The following is a 12,664-nucleotide window of genomic DNA, read 5'->3' as shown; positions in this document are numbered from 1 at the left end:
AGCCGACTCAAAACCAGATTGAGGTCCAAGAAGGGGCTAGAGGACACAGTGGAGGCTTCAGGTGAAGCAAGCCTTTCAGAAAACGTGTTACGAGGGGTTTGCACCGAAATAGGAACGTCCCTGACACCTTTATGGAAGGCGGCCACCGCACTGACATGCATTCTGATGGAGAAGTTTTTAGACCTGATTCTGACAGTGCCAGAGATAGTCTAGAAACTTCGTGGTGAACAGGTAAAGGGATCAAGGGATTGAGAAGAACATCATGACTTAAACCTGTTCCATTTGTATAGGTAAGATTTTCTCGTGGAAGGCTTCCGTGAAGCAATCAGGACATGGGAAACTGGCTCCTAAAGGTTAAGTGGCTGAAGAATCAACCTTTCAACATCCAGGCCGTCAAGGACAAAGCCTGAAGACTGGGGTGGCGTCACCCGCCGTTCTGAGTGATCAGAAGCGGGTCATTTCCTAAGGGAATGTGCCTGCGAATGGAGAGATCCTGAAAATTGGAAACCACACTTGGTGAGGCCAGTGAGGTGCTATCAGGATCATGCATCCTTTGTCCTGATATAACTTCATGAGAGTCTTCGAGAGAAGTGGAAGTGGAGGGAATGCATATAGGAGACCGGTTGCCCATGAGAGGGAGAACGCATCTCTTGGCTGTGAGTGTTGGCTGCGAGTGAGAGAGCAAAAGTTCTCTACCTCGTGGTTTTGAGGTGACGCAAAGAGGTCTATGCGAGGATGACCCCAACGTTGGAATATTGCGTCCGCTACTGTGGGGTTGAGGGACCATTTGTGCGGAGGAAAGCACAACTTAGGTTGTCCGCCAACACATTGTCCCCCCCGGCAAATAGGTGGCCTTGAGGTACATCGAGTGGGAGAGGGCCTCCGCCCATATCTGCGCAGCTTCCTGACACAGTAGGTAGAAGCCCATTCCTCCCTGTTTGTTGATGTACCACATGGCCACCTGGTTGTCAGTCTGAATCAGGATGACCTGATTGGAAAGGCGATCCTGAAATACCCAGAGAGCATATCTGATTGCTCGAAGCTCCAGGAAATTGATTCGGGTTTGGCTTCCTCTGGAGACCAAGTTCCTTGTGTTTTCAAATTGGCCACATGGGCTCCCCAGCCGAGGTTGGAAGAATCGGTGGTGAGAATTATCTGAGGGTCTGAACCCTGGAAGAGAAGGCCTTGGAGGAGATTGATCTGATTTTTCCACCAGGCTAGAGACTGATGGAGTGAGTTAGTGATGTGGATAATGGTTGATAGAGGTTGGACGGACTGAGTCCATTGTGACCTCAGAATCCACTGCATGACTCTCATGGCCAAGCGGGCCATTGGGGTAACCTGTACTGAGGACGCCATGTGTCCCAGTAGGATGAGGAAGTGGCGTGCCGTCGTGCGGCGCTGAGACTATAGCTGGTGTGCGAGGGAGATGAGTGAGAGCTCGCTGTCGTGGCAGAAATGCCTTTGCCTGCAAGGTGTCCACATCTGCCCCTATGAATGATAAAGTTTGAGATGGGACTAAGCAGGATTTTGCGTAGTTGACGAGAAATCCTAGCAAAGTCAGAGTGTGTAAAGTAAGACGTAGGGACGACAGAGCAGCTTGCTGAGTGGGAGCCCTGATCAACCAATCGTCTAGATAAGGGTAACATGAATATGTTAGTTCTGAGGAAGGCTGCTATTACTACGAGGCATTTGGTGAAGACTCGTGGTGCAGATGCCAGGCCGCATGGGAGCACTCGGTATTGATAGTGCTTGGGGCCTACTAGAAATCTCAGGAACCTGCGATGAGATGGATTTATCGCAATGTGCGTGTACGAATCTTGGAGATTGAGAGAGCAGAGCCAGTCTACTCTTTGCAGAAGAGGAAGGAGGGAACCCAAGGTTACCATCTTGAACTTTTCTCGTTGGAGGTACTTGTTGAGGGCACGTAGGTCCAGAATTGGACGAACGCCTCCTGATTTTTCGGGATTAGAAAGTATCGGGAATAGAATCCTAGGCTTTGTTGAGAGTAAGGTACTGGTTCTATTGCTCTGGCCTGGAGGAGGGAGACCTCCTGCTCCAGGAGTAGCGAGTGGTCGGATGCTCTCCACGCCAGTAGAGGGGGGAGTTGGTGGAATGGAGAGAAAGTTCAGGCGATAACCTTGAGAGATTATGGTAAGGACCCACTAGTCTGAGGTGATTGTGTGCCACCTGTTGTAGAAATGGCACAATCAACCTCCACTGGTATTTGAGGCAGTGGAAACTGGCTGCTGCTCTCTATGCAGGAGTCAAAAACGGAAGCAGGGCCCGGCTGAGGAGCTGCTTGCGGCTTTTGTTTACGAGGTTGACGAGACTGGGCCTTTTGGAAAGGCTCGTGGAACGAGTCCTAGACTGTGGTGGATAGGACTTCTTTGGACGGAAGAATGACTTCTTAGTATCCTTCCTGAAAGGCTGTTTGGAGGAATACTCAGAGGGCATCAGAGAGATGCTCAATCTGTTCCCCAAACAGATTGTCTCCTATGCAGGGCAGATCAGATAATGTCTTGTACTTCAGGGGCAAGTCCGAAGACTTAAGCCAGGCCCATCTTCTTGCCGAAATAGCAGTTTCAGATACCCTGGAAGCGGTGTCAAAGATGTCATAAGAAGATCTTATTTCATGCTTCCCTGCCTCAAAACCCTTGTGCACTAGGGTTAGAAGTTGTTCTTGGAATTGCTGAGGCAGGGACTCTGCAAAGTCCTGTATCTGCTTGAATAAGACCCTGTTGTACTGGGTCATATACAGCTGGTAGGAGGCGATCCGAGAGATAAGCATCGATCCCTGGAAGACACCGGCCAATGGCATCCAGGAATTTCTGTTCCTTACCTGGGGAAAGGAAGAGTGGGGTTTTGATCTTTTTGCCCTTTTTGGGCAGATTCTACAACCACAGATTGGTGATCCAGCTGAGGTTTCTGGAATCCTGGGGCTGACTGGACCAAATAAGTGGTATCAGCTTTTCTGTTGACTGGAGCAACAGAACCAGGGTGTTCCCAGTTCTTTTTGAGGAGATCAAAAGAACCTGGTGAATAGGGATGGAGGTTATTTCCTTGGGAGCATCCAGGAATTGTAACAGCTCCATCATTTGATGTCTGTCATCTTGTTCAGTCTGCAATTGGAAGGGAACCAATTCAGACATTTCCTTCACAAATTTATGAAGGATAGGTCCTCTGGAGGAGAACATTCCTGCGTTCAGTAGGAGAAGGTGGCGATGGCAAGTCATCGGTGTCTTGAGAAGAATCGTCTGTCCAGGTGTCATAGGAATCAGGACCTGCCACTCTAGAGCCTGAGAAGGACAGGACGATGATATTCCTGAAGGTCCCGGTCTAGGCTCCGAAGCACTGAGAGAAGTGCTGGAGGTACCGATGCAGGCATCGAGGACATCGATGGATGGATTAGTGGCGCTGATGGGCGCAACGGCATCGATGGTTGCAGCATCATCAGGACTCCTGATGGAGGAATGCGGAACGGTGTTTCCCCTCCCGATGACAGGGTAAGCGGGGAGGGGCACCGGAACCATCGGTGGAAAAGCGGCTATAAGCGCTTCCATCTTCGAGAGCAGCGGTTGCCAGTGCTGCCGGAATCTGATCGGTGGTCGGTTCCACAATCGGCACCGGTTTCGAAGGAACTTGGAGTCCGTGCATCGCCTTATCGATGGCCTCCTGAACCATCCGGTTCAGTTCTTCACAGAGACCTGGAGCAAGCAGCCCCAGCTCCAGAAAGGAGGAAGGAGAGAGGCATAGCCGGAGAGACCACCGATAAAGGTGGAGTTGCGGCTTCCGATACCCATCCGGGTGAGGGTTGCCTCGGTGACCCGGTCGCAGAAAGGGTTGGTGCCTTTTCTGGATGGGGTTTCTTCAATGGCGGCTCGGACGATGGCGAGGTCGAAGATTTTCCTTCCTCGATGGTCCGAGACTTGCGGTATTGATGCCAATGTTTCTCGCTACGATCCCCTTGGTCCTGAGGGGGAGCAGAGGTAGTTGAAGGCTGAGAAGTTGTCGACGCCGGACGGTCACCAGCCGGTGGCCGATACTGGCGCAAAGTGGACGGTGCCGGTTCAGACGATGACGGAGTTTGAGAACGGAAGAGAAGTTCCATTTTCTACATTCTGGCCTTGCGACCTTTTGGTGTCATTAAGGCACATTTGGTGCAAGTCAGGACATCATGCTCGCACCCAAGACACATTACACAGACTTTATGGGGGTCTGTAATGGACAGGGTACGAATACAGTCTGGGCACAGACGGAACCCTGACGCCATGGCCTTTGAAAAATGTAGCCGCGGTACAGTCGACGGCCAGAAGGCCAAACTCAACGGGAATCGATCAAAACCGGGTAAAAAACTTACCGCGGAGTAAAAAAAAATCGAAGGAGGGACCCCTGTGGGGAATGAAAGTTTTTAGTAATTCCGTGAGGAAATTTCCTGTCAGGAATCTCTGTGGAGCTCCTTAACCCGCGTGGCTACTGCTGCGCGGAAAAAAGAAGACTGAAGGGGGACCCCTGCTGGCTGCAGGGTCAGTGCCATGCTGGGCATGCCCAGTAGGTGCCAGTCAAGGTTCTAGAAACTTTGACAAAAAGTGTTCCGTGATTGGGCTCCATCCTGTGATGTCACCCATATGTGAGGACTAACATCCTGCTGTCCTGTGAGAAACCGGGATCATCCCAGAGGAGCAGACAGATGTAGGCAGGTGCAGAGCCCAGCATTAGATCCCAGGTCTGCATCTCAGGAAGGGCTGGTTTGGCCCTGCAGAACAGTGGCATTTGGACAATTCATCCCAAAAGAATAAATTCTGACGTCCTCTGCACAACAATGAAAGCCATGCACTGGAAGAAGGGAGGGATGGTGGTAGGGATGTAAAATATTAAATGGATACATGATAAGAAAACCTTACAGATACATTTTAAAAGTCCTGCACGCACCAAAAGCAGGAGATAACGCGCACAAGTTGGGCTGGCACGCGCAGAGCGGATTTATAAGCCGCCCATGGATGTGAAAAGCTTCTAAAAAGGACTAGAGCATAGGCGTGTCAGGACCGGCCAAAAGATTATGCGGACAGGCGCTCACCGGGGTCCCCTGCTGTGTACATTTAATTCTGCTAGGGAGGACGGGTAAGCAGAAAAATAAAAACATTTAGGCCAGGCAGTGGAGTTTTAAGGGTCGGGCTAATGGGGTTTTGGCTATAAGATTAGGGAGGGTGTTTGCAATTCCTATCCCTAAACTGGGTGAACTGGGAACAAACTGGGAAAACAGGGTATGGCATCAGTGAGCGTCCCTTGTAAAATTTCCACAAGTTACATGGGAGATGCGGGATTTGAGCACATGTGACATCCACATAAAATTGTGCACACAAGTACGAGCATTCATCCTATTCTATAATATGCACACATATATGCGCAGCTAAGGATCCTCCAGGCTTATCCCAGGCTTTACCCCTCACTCCCCCCACAGCTAAGGATCCTCTGTGCTTATCCCAGGCTTTACCTCTCACTCCCTCACAGCTAAGGATCCTCTGTGCTTATCCCAGACTTTACCCCTCACTCCCCACAACTAAAGATCCTCTGTGCTTATCCCAGGCTTTATCCCTCACTCCCCCCACAGCTAAGGATCCTCTGTGCTTATCCCAGGCTTTACCTCTCACTCCCTCACAGCTAAGGATCCTCTGTGCTTATCCCAGACTTTACCCCTCACTCCCCCACAGCTAAGGATCCTCTGTGCTTATCCCAGGCTTTACCCCTCACTCCCCCACAGCTAAGGATCCTCTGTGCTTATCCCAGGCTTTACCCCTCACTCCCTCACAGCTAAGGATCCTCTGAGCTTATCCCAGGCTTTACCCCTCACTCCCTCACAGCTAAGGATCCTCTGTGCTTATCCCAGGCTTTATCCCTCACTCCCCCACAGCTAAGGATCCTCTGTGCTTATCCCAGGCTTTACCTCTCTCCCTCACAGCTAAGGATCCTCTGTGCTTATCCCAGGCTTTACCTCTCACTCCCCCACAGCTAAGGATCCTCTGTGCTTATCCCAGGCTTTACCCTCACTCCCCCACAGCTAAGGATCCCCTGTGCTTATCCCCGGCTTTACCCTCACTCCCCCACAGCTAAGGATCCTCTGTGCTTATCCCAGGCTTTACCCCTCACTCCCCCCACAGCTAAGGATCCTCTGAGCTTATCCCAGACTTTACTCCTCACTTAAAGAACATAAGCAATGCCATGCCGGGTCAACACAAGGTCTAGCAAGGTCAGCATTCTGTCTCCTCCTACAGTGGCCAGTCCGGGTCACTAGGACCCAGCAGATTCCCCCCCCCCCCCAAAAAAAAATAGATCTGTTATTCACTCCCAGAGATAGCAATTGTGCTTCCTAATCTAACTGGCTAATAATGTTTTATGAATTTATCCTACAGAATCCTAGTTACTTGAGAACAGCACTTTTTGGTTGGGTCATCTGTGTCCCCCTTGGATTATGTTTATCTATCAGCCACGAAGGGAAGGAAAGGGAGATGTTGCTACTATTTTTCAGTTTACCGTTAGGTTTCCTCCAGTTTCATAATATAAAAGATTATTGGTCTATCGTGCCACTAGAGAGCCAGTAGAATCCCTCCCAGATTTATTAGAGTTTATTAAACAATTACCTCTTCATTATTTTAAGCGATTTTAATGTCCATTTTGACAGCCTGGCTAGTATTTATGAGTGATTTTTCGATAGCTGTACAGAATATAGATCTGAATCGAGCAGTCAATGAGGCTAGCCATGAGACGGACCACAGATTGCACCAAATATTTTATTAGACTCCGATTCCATTAACCCTTTACTTCAATCTTTATTATTCTCGGATCATAAATGAACAACTTTAATTTGCATTTGGCTGCCTGCCCTAAGACTAAAGATAGAGAAGTGCAGAAACGTCATCCACCAACTCATCTGATGCCCGATAAATTTATTAATTCACGGGGTGATACGTTTTCCGTATTAGCTGCAGGCCCAATCTGGCCTTAACCAGTAAGCCTTCATACTGTTAATGCAAATCCATCATTTCTCTCTGCTTCAACGGCAGGGGGAAAAGGAGAATTGGATTCGGTCAGCAACCGAGGGCTCCCGACTTTTTTGGTCAGGGGAAACAAGAATGGGGGTAACTTACTGGTGCGGCAGTAACTACCCTTAATCAATAAGCCTACATACTGTTAATGCATCTCCATCACTGCTCTCTGCTTCAACGGCAGAGGGAAAAGGGGAATTGGATTCAGACAGCAACCAACGAGGGTCCTGACTTTTACAGTTTGGGTAACTAAGTAAGGGGGTGACATGTATGGCACAGCTGGTGCTACCGAAAGCTTGCTGGGCAGACTGGATGGACTGTTGGTCCTTTTCTGTCGTCATTTCTATGGTTCTACGGATGGAGGAGAGTAGATTTTTTTTTTTGTATTTTAATAAATGAGTGTAACCATGGTAAGATTACCATTTAAATTACCATTAACACTACAACCAAAGAATGCTTCTTCAAGCTACAGGTCTTGAAGCAACTAAGACCGCTCTTACACTTCCAGGATTTCCGTTCTGTGCTTCAAGCAATACTGTTTTCAAAGATCAACTATTGTAATGCTCTACTACTCTGTCTCCCCGCTTCTTCGACCAAACCTCTACAGATGCTGCAAAACGCAGCGGCCAGGATCCTTACAAACACACGGCGCAAGGACCATATCACACCAATCCTAAAAATCTTACACTGGCTTCCCATCCAATACAGAATACTTTTCAAAGCTCTCACTATCATCCACAAATCTGTCTACCAGCAATCCACTCTCCAACTCACCTTCCCTCTCGAACTACATACTTCCGCAAGGCCAATAAGAACTGCCTACAAAAGTTCGCTCAAGGCCCCTCCCAACAAATCATCAGTCCACAACTCTATTCACAAGCGAGCACTTTCGACAGCAGGTCCGCTACATTGGAATTCGCTTCCTCAAGACTTACACCAGGAACAATGCCATCTAACATTCAGAAAAAAACTTAAAACCTGGCTGTTCGCACAAGCCTACCGTTGAAGGAACCCCTTTCGACCAACACTGTCTCTCACCCTTCAACCTCTCCCTATCCCTCCCCCCTACTCCCCTCCCCTCCACTCCTCCCACCGGACATACCATGTTAATAACCGCTGAGGATAAATCTCTGTTTATGTAGTACTAATTTATTGTTTTTGTTGATTATATTTATCACTCCTTATTGTTATAGTTTAATTCTGCCCTATCTTCCATGTTTTACGCTCCCTGTTTTAATGTAACTTTTCATTTCTACTTAGTTGTTAATTGGTTTCCCCCTGTTCTATTGTAAACCGGTACGATAAGACCTGGTCTTGAGTATCGGTATAGTAAAAGAAGTTAAATAAAATAAAAATAAATTAAATAAATAAATAAATAAATGTATTGAAGGAATTGAAGGATTATCAGTCCAAATGCATTCATGGACTTTTTAAATACTTTCTATCCCTCAAGGTCAAATGGTTTCTGCCATTAATTCTGTTCTTTCTATGCTTTCCTCATTATATTTGCAACTGCGTAAGCTTATTGTTCTAAGGGATTTTAATTTACATTCTGATGATGCACGTTCAGCTACGGTTAGGGTAATAACCGCTGCTCCATGCAGGTTACCCCCATGCCTTCTGTTAAGGGTAGTAACTGCCGCTCCATGCAGGTTACCCCCACGCGCCTTCTGTTAGGGGCAGTAACTGCCGCTCCATGCAGGTTACCCCCACGCGCCTTCTGTTAAGGGCAGTAACTGCCGCACACTCCCCTTTTTTCATTTCTAACATCTAGCATTTAGGGATCTGCAGTCTCTATCCCATGCGCTTTTGATCTCATTTACCGTTTTCATCCTTACCACCTTCTCTGGGAGGTTATTCCAAGCATTCATTACCCTTTCCATGAAGAAACATTTCCTAATGTTGGTTCTGAGGTGTCCCCCCTGGACTAAGCTGAGATCCTAAGAAGAAACCGGAATTCTCAACAGAGGCCTAATGGGCTTTACTCCTTTTAAGAAAAACAACATATCTGGGCGAGAGGACAAGGGCTTACTTATTATGTGGCCCCCCTGTAGCAAATGATAGCTGCAACCTGAACGTTCAAGGAATTAAGTGTCAAACCCTAAGAAAGTCCATCCTGCAAACCATGGGCACCAACACTTTCCATTACTCAACAACTCTCCAGATGCGCACGAATGCTAGAGAAGTGGAAGACTTCCTAGCCTTTAAGAAGATTATTCACCATCTCATGGGAATAATCCTATTTTCCCAGACTTATCCCCTCAAGGGCCAGGCCGTATGACAAAACCCGATCCGGATCCTCATGCAGAACCAGATCCTGAGACAGTAACTCTCTGTGTGGAGGGAATCTTATTTATATTCTGTTTTTCGGCGCTTCAAAGTGGATTACATTCAGGTATTGTAAATATTTCCCTGTCCCCAGGGGCTCAATCTAAGTTTGTACCCAAGGAATTTCCCCAATTTTAGCTTCCACCTCCAACCACAACACTAACTTCTGGACAAAACCAGTTAATTATGTATTTTTTATATTATGATTTTACAGTAAATCACTGTGGACTTGGCATTATCAGCGAGAAATAAGTGTAAATTATAAATAACAGTGTCCCATCATGAATTATTCTGCAGCAGAGACTAACCTGCAGATATCCCAGGGCTCCGATAAAGCAGTGTGGCTGCCACATTAGTCCACTTGAAAACACAGAAGGTTAACTAATACAATTAAGTGTATATTTACGTTCTCTCTATTTAATTTAGTTGGCATTTACGTTCTCTCTATTTAATCCCCAGCTTCTTTTCTATGCTCCAAGTTGTATTACTCCCTTGTTTATTGTAACTGCATACCTTAACCTTCTCTTGTTTAATGTTTTTATCATTATTATTACTACAACTATTATTATTATTATTATTATTAAGATAAATGTTAGTTTTTTACCTTGTTTGTTACCTATCCACTTGTTAATTGTAAACCGACATGATGCGATATCTATTGCGAATGCCGGTATAGAAAAACTTAAAATAAATAAAATAAATAAATATATTTAGATAAATAAATAAAAGGAGTGTCCTTTTTATTAGATTAACTTGACATATTTCTTGACTAGCTTTTAAGTGCTCTCTTCCTCATGTACCCCTTATACATTTATTGTTGATCTTTATTTCTGTGCCTTCAAGACTCCAATAAATTGAGGACTGTCATTCAACAGGCCCTTCACAATGCCTTAAGAAAGCAAGCACCCATTGACTTCAATTCTAATAACAAAACTGTACAGAACTCACCATTCTTGGCCAATATTTCCCCCAGCTGGTTACAGATTGTGGCCTCCTCCTTCAGGTTCCTAGTTTTCTGGGCTTTGCTCTTTGCTTTCTCCAGCTCTATGAAGAGGAGAATAAAATAGCATCTTCCGCTCTTACATGCTGACGCTCTCATGCAAGATTGAGGAACAAAGATTCCATCCAACTTCAGACTCCAGCCTGATCACATCATAGGGTGCTAGGCAAAGGGCAAGGGGGTGGATAGGATATGAAGTGAACAGACCTGGGGGAGATGGCAGGGAACTACCCAATTCGCCAAGGCTGTAGGAAAGGATGGACTCCAGAGATGACTAGGGGATGTTGGAGGGGTGCAAAGGACAGTGCCAGATTACACAATAGGCACAGTAGGCATGTGCCTGAAGAACCCCTAAGGTTAGGGGGTCCCTCTACCCAGGGTCGGATTTATGATTATGGTGCCCATAGGCGGAAGACTAGAGCTGGGGGCTTTTCCCCCAAAAATCAATGACAAGCGGGGCAGTCCCAGGTTTTAGGTACCTTCAGAACTTGGCACCCTAGGCACTTGCTTATATTGCCTATGCCTAAATCCAGCCCTGCCCCCCTACACCCAGTGGGAGCACTGAGAGAAGAGGATCACCTTGCTGTTGGCTGAAAGGAATCAGTAAGTTTTGCTTGGGTAATTTTCTTTTTTTAAAAAGTATTGGGGCCAAGTTAACTATTGGGAAATATTTAGTGTGTTTGTGCTTTTAATAGTCAGTAAGGCAGCGAATAAACAGAAGTCAGACTGTTAGTAAATGTGAATTGGTTATTTACTCTTTCGGATAATAGAAGGACTAGGGGGCATTCCATGAAGTTAGCATGGGGCACATTTAAAACTAATCAGAGAAAGTTCTTTTTCACTCAACGCACAATTAACTCTGGAATTTGTTCCAGGGGATGTGGTTAGTGCAGTTAGTATAGCTGTGTTTAAAAAAGGATTGGATAAGTTCTTGGAGGAGAAGTCCATTACCTGCTATTAATTAAGTTGACTTAGAAAATAGCCACTGCTATTACTAACAACAGTAGCATTGGATAGACTTAGTTTTTGGGTACTTGCCAGGTTGTCATGGCCTGGATTGGCCACTGTTGGAAACAGGATGCTGGGCTTGATGGACCCTAAGTCTGACCCAGTATGGCATGTTCTTATATAGCCCCTAAGGGGGCCCCATATTCTTGAAGTCTAGAGGCCCCAGAGGGTCTTAACTTTCCACTGGCAGGGAATGCTGGGGATTGGTAAAGGAGATAATCTGAGATTTTATACATAGGGAACTGGTGTTGGGGTGGGGAGTGAAATGCTAGGATCTGACAGATGCCAGGGATGGTGAGGTGAAAAGAGCCGGGGCATGAGTCACTCTGAAGACAGCTGGAGAGGAGGGAGTGAAATCTCACAGACCAGAATCCGGAACGGGGAGAGGAGGGATGGTGCAAAGCTGTGGTGTGAAAGACCATAAGGAAAGTAGGATGGGGGGGGAGAGGTGGGGGCTGGGATCTAACAGACCCCCAAGATGATGGGGTGAGCTTGTATCTGACAGACTTCCCCCCCCCCCCCCCGAAACTGCTGGGCAAACAGACTGCACGCAGCTCACCTCGACTAGCAGAAAGAAGTGGTCCTACCTGCATCCCACATCCACCTGCATCCCACATCCACCCCTCTCCTGCATATCCGAAAGGGCAAAGACCCCGATCCACTGAAGTCTCTCTCTGCAAGCTCCTCAGAGCTCCTGATCAGCGCTGCCTGCATCGAGTAACGTTATAGCAAGGCTTGAGAGGGGGGAGGGGGAGGCGCAGGGGCTGGGATTGAATAGACCGCGCTGATAGTGGGGTGGGGAGAGCTCGCGGCTCCTCCCTCCGTACTCACGCCGGAGCTCGCGGCTTCCACTCATCTCTTCTCTCTCCCCCGCCGGACCACGGATCCACCGAGCACTTCCCGCCTTACGGGCGCAGACCGAGGAAAGCCCGCGCTTCCTTAGAAATATTCGCCCCGCCCACCACCAATAGCCCACCACTTCCATTGGCCACGCTAATAAACACATTCCGCCCATCTCGTGTGACCATTGGATAACGGGAACGTCCGTTACTCTCCACTCTGACTGGAGCTATCCCGTGCCTGAGGCCCGAGCTTTCCCATTGGCCCAGGAAAGTCTAGCATGCGCCTGCTCAGAGGGTTTCCATTCTCCCCGCTCTGATAGGTTGCGCCGGTGGCCAATTGGCTGTGCGCGCAGCACAAGCTCCTCCTTAGCAGTGTTGCCAACCTCGCTTATTTACCGCGAGATTGGGCTTCTTTTTGTAGTCATTCGCGGGGTTTTTTTTCC

At 47.6% G+C, this 12,664-nt stretch overlaps 1 protein-coding gene across 1 annotated transcript in view; it reads right to left on the bottom strand.

The window, feature by feature from the left end:
- The window catches only part of LOC115081331 (tonsoku-like protein), a gene marked incomplete at its 3' end in the record, with an annotated part of 40,431 nt that extends 28,003 nt beyond the window's left edge, over positions 1-12,428 (bottom strand). The window contains exons 1-2 of the mRNA XM_029585813.1: positions 12,211-12,428; positions 10,320-10,415 (exon numbers count right to left, since the gene is read on the bottom strand). Coding sequence (XP_029441673.1) covers positions 10,320-10,415; positions 12,211-12,394 — 280 coding nt within the window. The remainder of the gene's footprint in view (positions 1-10,319; positions 10,416-12,210) is intronic.
- Between the last annotated feature and the right edge of the window lie 236 nt (positions 12,429-12,664).

This window comes from Rhinatrema bivittatum, unplaced genomic scaffold (assembly GCF_901001135.1).
Source record: "Rhinatrema bivittatum unplaced genomic scaffold, aRhiBiv1.1, whole genome shotgun sequence".
Lineage (NCBI taxonomy): Eukaryota > Metazoa > Chordata > Amphibia > Gymnophiona > Rhinatrematidae > Rhinatrema > Rhinatrema bivittatum.
This window is presented reverse-complemented; position numbering and strand designations above follow the sequence as displayed.